Below are 6628 nucleotides of genomic sequence, written 5' to 3'. Positions count from 1 at the left end.
GCATGTTCTCACTCATAGGTGGGAATTGAACAATGAGATCACTTGGACACAGGAAGGGGAACCTCACACACCGGGGCCTATCGTGGGGAGTGGGGAGGGGGAAGGGATAGCATTACGAAATATACCTAATGTACATGACGAGTTAATGGGTGAAGCACACCAACATGGCACATGTATACATATGTAACAAACCTGCACGTTATGCACATGTACCCTAGAACTTAAAGTATAATTTAAAAAAAAAAGATACCTCAAATTTTAAAAAAAGTCAGACTCCTTTTAAGTAGTGTCTTTTCAGAAAGCTTACAGGTCACTAAATATGCAGCAGATTGGAAAAACAGAACAAAATAAAAATTAAAAGTCAAGGCACTGCCAATAAAGAATCAATCAGAAAAACTGATCACGTGAATCTATCATTTGAATGATTTTTAAAAATTGTTGATGTGATTACATTTCCCTTTTACCCAACAGAGGGTAGTTCCGATTCCAGACATGCAGCTGCACTGCCTGGATCCCAGGCCAAGGTCCTGCTAGCTGGAGCTTGAAGCACACACAGCAGGCAGCCTTACGGGGAGCTTGGAGCCTGCATCGGCGTGGGCAGGCGCATAGATGTTCAGGTACAGGCAGTCTTCTGACGCGCCAATATTGGGGTAATGCACCTTGAGCATGTGTTGATCTAAGCGCAGCCACTCTGAGTTCTGGAGGCACCTTGGAGAAGGAGAGGAGAAAACCCTCAGAAAAAGTTATCAGCAAACTTGCCTGGGAAGGGCCAGTTCTTCTGAGAGCAGTGAGTCCTGGCCGTCTCCTCTGCCTGAGCAGAAGAGGCAGCTACTGGTACAAAGTCCAATCATACCCAAACCCCCATGGTTTCCAAAACAAACAAGCAAGCAAATTACAATTCTCTTTGATCTGGTTCCTGGCTAGGAAAGCACATGGTGTAGAATAATTGCACCATTACCACCCACCACCCTCCTATGCCACCACGGTAATATAGACACACATAACAAACCAAGCTGGCCCAACAATTCCCCAAACCGCAGAGGGCAGAACACAGTCGAATAACAAGGGCTTTGCCCTTGCGGCTCCCTCTTCTGTCCCCAGAAGAGCAAAGGAACATTTCCAGTCCTCTGTACCTGGAACAAACCGGGATAGACTCCCGCACCCAGGCTTTGCTCAAGCCGGGCCCTCTGCCTCGACTGCTCTCTTCCCATATCTGCGTGCTCACATTCTTCCCTTTGTTTCAGATTCACTCTAACTTACCACCTCCTCCCAGAAGCCTTCTGAGATTTCTCCAGTTCTACCATATCTCTTCTTTGGAAACACCCACCTACTTTGTGTTCTTTCCCAGAACTTGTCCTAAGCTTGTTCGTGTGCATTATCATCATCCCCAGCTCAGCTGTGAGCACCTGAAAGCCTACGACTCTGTTTTAGTCACCCCTGTACCTCAGAGCACCAGCAGAGCATGATACACCATAAGATTAAGTGAGGCTGTCATGTGAATGTTTCTACCATACTGTGTGCACAATCAATGCTAGTTGTTTTCGTAATAGAATAGTGTGCAATAGCGCTGCTCGTCTTCTCCTGACAGGTGTATACCTCCTTGCCCCTTTTGTATGTTGTTGATCAGGCCTCAGTGCTTTCAGAAAAGCCATCTCTGACCTCCCATCCAAGCTGGGCCAGGTGGGTTTTTGTTTCCCCTCAGCACCCTTCCCTGACACCCTAATGGTTGCCCTTCCCATCTTATATTTTAACTGTCAATTACTGTTTACATTCCTGCCACCATCACCCCTCTGCATGCTGCCTGAGGACAGCGGTGACTCATCCCCTGCCATGTCAACAGGCCTAATGGAGAGCCAGTTATCAAGTTGATTCTCAATGAATATTAGTTGGGTGAATGAATGAATGCACACAACAAATGAGTTTCAGCTTGATGTCCTCAGTCCTTGGACCACATGGGGTCATCTTCTATGGCTTAGGGAATATCCTGGCACCAAAATTTCTTCTGCCAGGAACCCATGTGGCCCAACCTGAGAGCTTGACAGAATCTAAAGACTTAGAAGGTTCTAGGGGGATTTTCAAGTCTCACTGCCCACCCAGTAAATCTCACCTCACCCCTCCACAATTAACCTGGTAACTGCTTACCTACCCGAGCTTGAAAATCTGCAGTGCCCAGGAGCTCCTTACCTCCCAGAGTCCCTGTGTCACAGAGACACATCCACATGTTCATTCCACGGGTATTTATGGAGTTCACCATGGGCCAGGTATGGCATCAGGCACAGTTTTGACAGCTGGAGCTGACACCCTTCTAGTGTGGTTCTTCTCAGTGAAGCCCCACCCAGTCTGACCACAGAGGCCAGGCTTGGGTGAGAGGTCACAAGAAGATACCTAGACAGTACCTTCTGATCAAACGACTCAGTAAGCCCATCTCAGCACTTTCGGAAAACCTGGCTGGTGATCAGAGTCTCTAGAGAACATTCAGATAATAGTTTCCTGGGATCAGCTCGGGATATTCTGATTCAGAAAGTTCAGAAGGGAGCTTGGAGAGTCGGCATATTTTTAAAGATGCCTCCAGCGTCCTGGCCATCAGTCGGTTTAGGAGTCAGGAGATTACCGAACCACTGGCCTGAGGCTCAAGCCCTCTCTTTCCCTCCTCCTCCATCCACGCCAATCCCTCTTCTTTCTCACTGGGCTGCATGACCTGCATTCCTGCCACTCCCAGAGCCACAAACCACCCGTGGGCCCGAACCTGGTCTTACAAATTAGGGTAGGAGGTGGCTTCTCGCAAGTTATCCCAGGGCGATGCAGGCTGAGGGTTCGTAAATCTCAGGGGTCCCAGCGGGGGAGCAGCAAAGGGGACTCCGAGGAACACGTTCACAGGCACAGGGCTTCCCAGCACGGTGACTTGCTTGCCCTGAATCCATCCCAGCCTGGTGTTCCTCTGTGGCCCTTCAGCAGAAGGCCCTGGGGGAACACATGGAGGAATCAGGAGCAGACTGGGGACAGGCAGGGTCATGGCCCACCCAGCCTGTGGCTCCCCAGTGGGGACATGCTTCCTTCACCCAGAGGCTGTGCAACTGACCGTATCCAGCTTCCCTCTCCATGAATCCAGGTCCACGGCTTCTTCCAAGATTGCTGCAGAAGTCACCCCATGAGACCACTGACTTAGTTTCTCCTAGGGGCCCAGCAGCACCTAGCCACAAAATCTCCCCCATTCACTCAGGAACCCATCTCCCTTCTGCTGAGAGCTCTTTCTTTCTACAGGATTGACACACACCAAACTCTGTAGATCCTGGGATGCCACAAACTCATCTTCCCAGGGATTCCTACACTTCTGTCACTCCACACCCTCCAGCACCACTGCCGGCACATCTGTGCAGCACCTGCATGATTACTGGCTTTTTATTTTTTTCTTAAAATTTAATTTCAATAAACTCCTTTTAAAATTTTACCTAGAAGAATTCCAAGTAATGACATTTATGGAATTGCGGTTGATGAGTTAGGTATATGCTTTTGAATACACATGAATATTCATGGATGAAAATGTAAAATTCTCAAGCAGATGCTTCCTGAAATCAACCCATCTACTTCCAGCAGCATGGCACTTTGGGAGACTGGGCATGCAGGAATCTCAGTCACCACACAGAACATGGAGGCCTGGGAAGGAAACTGCCCAGCTACTTACTTAGCAAGACCCGGGTGTCTTAGCACTGTTTCTAATGTCATTTCATTACTGAAAGTTCTGTCACTGCAGCCAGGAGTGCGGAAGCACAGGCTCTACTCCTCACACCTCCACAGTGCTCAGGATAGTGTCCCTCTAAACCCCTTGCAGCGTGTGAGCAATCCAAGGGCAGAACCAGGGTCTTTTGTGCTCTACCCACCCCAAGCAGGAAGCTCTGGTCCTAGGTTCTCGGCAACACCAGAACATTGATGCCATCAAAGTACTACATAGCTCTCCACGGACACTCAGAGACCTCTAAAAAATAACCTCATTTCTACCAGTGGAAAATCCTCTCCCACCCCGTCTTCTGAGAGCCCTCCTCCCCCATTGGATATCTCACCCTTGGTTGGGGCTGCAAGGACCCAGATAGCCCAAAATAGGATCTGGCCTAGGTGCACCCAATTCCCGCTCATTTGGCTGCCTGCCCGAACTCGGTGAACATCGACAGCGGCTGCTGGCCTCAGAGAGCTTCAGTTGGGAGCCAGAAAGAGCTTCTTGTTAACTGGTAAGTGCTGAATAGGCAGGCAGAGGCAGCCGAGTTACTGAAGAACAGCATCAGAACAATATTCTCAAAGGAATTGACCAAGCAAGACTTTCCTGTTCTGATTTACATAAGAAGCTGATGATTAACTCTTGAGTTGGGGAAAGATAATTTGATCGGCTTTGGACTTCCGGGATGGGGGAAATAGAAAAGACATTCCAGATCAGGCAAGACATTTTAGGATTACGAGTGCCAGAGACCCAAGGATGAATGTGGTTTCTAGCCCCGCTTGTGGAACACAGTGCAGGCTGGAGAAGCCGAGAAGTTTCCGAGAAGAGGAAGAAGGTTGCTGCCGGGACAAGCCAGTGGCTCGGAAGGCACAAACACTGCCAGCTCAGACTGGCAGCCCGGCTGGCCCTGCCAACAAGAGTCTTCAATGGCCATTTGGTCTACAGCCTCCTTGGCAACCTTGAGGCCTCTTAGATTATATTATTTCCCCTTTGGCCCTTCATAGTTGCCACCAAAAATATTCTCCCTGGCCTTCAAATCTGTCCCTTCATCTGACCAGAAATGTTATCAATTCTCTACACCACTGCTCACTCAACTGTTTTAAAGCACTTCACACAAACTCTCTTGTTGCCACCACCACCACCCCCAGTGTGGATGTCTTTCTTCTCCAGCTTCTTCTTTAAAATCCAGTTTAACCACCACCTCTTCCAAGAACCTTCCCTTGATTCTCCTGAACTTCTCAGTGCTTTGCTTTTCCAACTTCTCTTATTCTCTAATAAGTCGTAGCCATGACCCTCTTCCTCCTTGGAGTACACCTAGGACTTTTCCAGGTACCTATTCATCCCAGTGTCTTACATGTGCCCTGTGGCTTCCCAAAGCTCAGCTCTAGACCTTCTGTCTTCACAGTTTGTTCCATTCCCACTACCAAATTCACTATCAATTTACTTGATTTTTTTTTTATTTAAATTGAGATTTTTTTAAAAGCTGTTATTAAAGAAAATTGTATCTACCTAGTGCAACAAGGATAGTGTTTTGGGAAGAACAAGCCAATATATCTTGCATTTCTATACCACAAAACCATTCCCTTACCTCTAGCAACCATTACAATGAAGGGGAGGTATATGGTCGAGAAGATCCCCAAAATAGGACAAACAGGAAAATCCGGCCCTTCTGTACAGTGGATTTTGGAAAGGAGAAGGGAAGAGAGGTAGGGAAAGCATGTGTTATGCAAAGTGCCCTGACTCCCCCTCTTAGACATAGGTCCTAAAGGGGTACAGCAATGGGGTAAAGTGATGGGGTGCAGTGAGGGGCTGAAATGTGTGCCAACTTGAAATGTGTGCTAAGCAGTGAAGGGTTCTCCAGGAGGATACTGACAGACGGGTTCCACATCTCAACCAACCTGGGGCAGCCACAGCAGAGCAGAAGTGGTTGGGCCAAGAGAGATCTCAGAGAGTGCTCCCACTTCCCTTGGATCCCCAATTCCTTGAAATGGATCCAGACATCACCGTATGGCTTTGAAGAAAACTCAGAGGTGACTACCAACCTGGCTGGGAGCTAGAGGAGGAGGAGGAGGGCAGGGGGCTACAGATGCGCTTCATGGACTCGAGAACAGAGTGAAACCACAGCCTGGCCTGTGCTGCAGCACAGTGCTGAGCACTGTGCATGGTGAGGTGGGGCACTGAGCCAGCCAGGGAGGGTCAGTGGGCTTTGATCAAGACGAGAGGACAGACCATGAGTTCACCACGTGAGAATTCATCCTCCTCCCAGGAAGCCCGGCAGCGGGACGTTTCTGTGGAGACCACAACAACGCAAGGACTTCTGCAAGTGGGTCCAAGCTCCCTCTGCCCTCTCACTCATGTGGTCCTATTAGCATCCCTTGACTTACACAGCCTGACACCATCTTGGCAAGGAGTGTGGGTGGGGTGGGGAGCAAATCTGAGAGGCTATGGATTTATTTGAAGTGATTATGCTATCTAAAGAGACTGTTTAAGTTACTGAATAGGACTTTACCAGACTGAGTTAGATGTAATTATCTATCATTAACCAGAGGGGCGAAGAATTCTCCATGCTAAAAATGGAAATTAACAAGCATTATATATATATACATACATATGTGTGTGTGTGTATATATATGTGTGTGTGTATGTATATATAACATGCTATAATACCACCAAACTGAGTCTGTCTCTTCCACAAAATCAGAATGCAAAGAGAACTATAGAGGAAATGGTTTCCTAATGAAACGCCTTCTATTTGCTGTTCTCTCTAGGTACCGCCTCTGTCGCAGGCATCCCCTAATGCACAGGACCTACTCTGTGAGGAATACTGATAATGTCAGGAATCAATGCCACTAGCCTTCATTTACAGAATGCCTTATAGGTACCAGACCCTGGGCTAAATGCTTTCTTTGCATCTGTTAC

General features: G+C 48.1%; 1 protein-coding gene across 1 annotated transcript in view; it reads right to left on the bottom strand.

Annotated features, from left to right (window-relative positions):
• CES5A (carboxylesterase 5A) overlaps positions 1-4280 on the bottom strand; it is a 37188-nt gene extending 32908 nt beyond the window's left edge. Inside the window, exons 1-3 of the mRNA XM_011971932.1 lie at positions 4059-4280; positions 2757-2961; positions 570-708 (exon numbers count right to left, since the gene is read on the bottom strand). Coding sequence (XP_011827322.1) covers positions 570-708; positions 2757-2961; positions 4059-4131 — 417 coding nt within the window. The 5' untranslated portion in view covers positions 4132-4280. The remainder of the gene's footprint in view (positions 1-569; positions 709-2756; positions 2962-4058) is intronic.
• Between the last annotated feature and the right edge of the window lie 2348 nt (positions 4281-6628).

Source organism: Mandrillus leucophaeus, unplaced genomic scaffold, assembly GCF_000951045.1.
Source record: "Mandrillus leucophaeus isolate KB7577 unplaced genomic scaffold, Mleu.le_1.0 Scaffold125, whole genome shotgun sequence".
NCBI classification, from domain to species: Eukaryota; Metazoa; Chordata; class Mammalia; order Primates; family Cercopithecidae; genus Mandrillus; species Mandrillus leucophaeus.
This window is presented reverse-complemented; position numbering and strand designations above follow the sequence as displayed.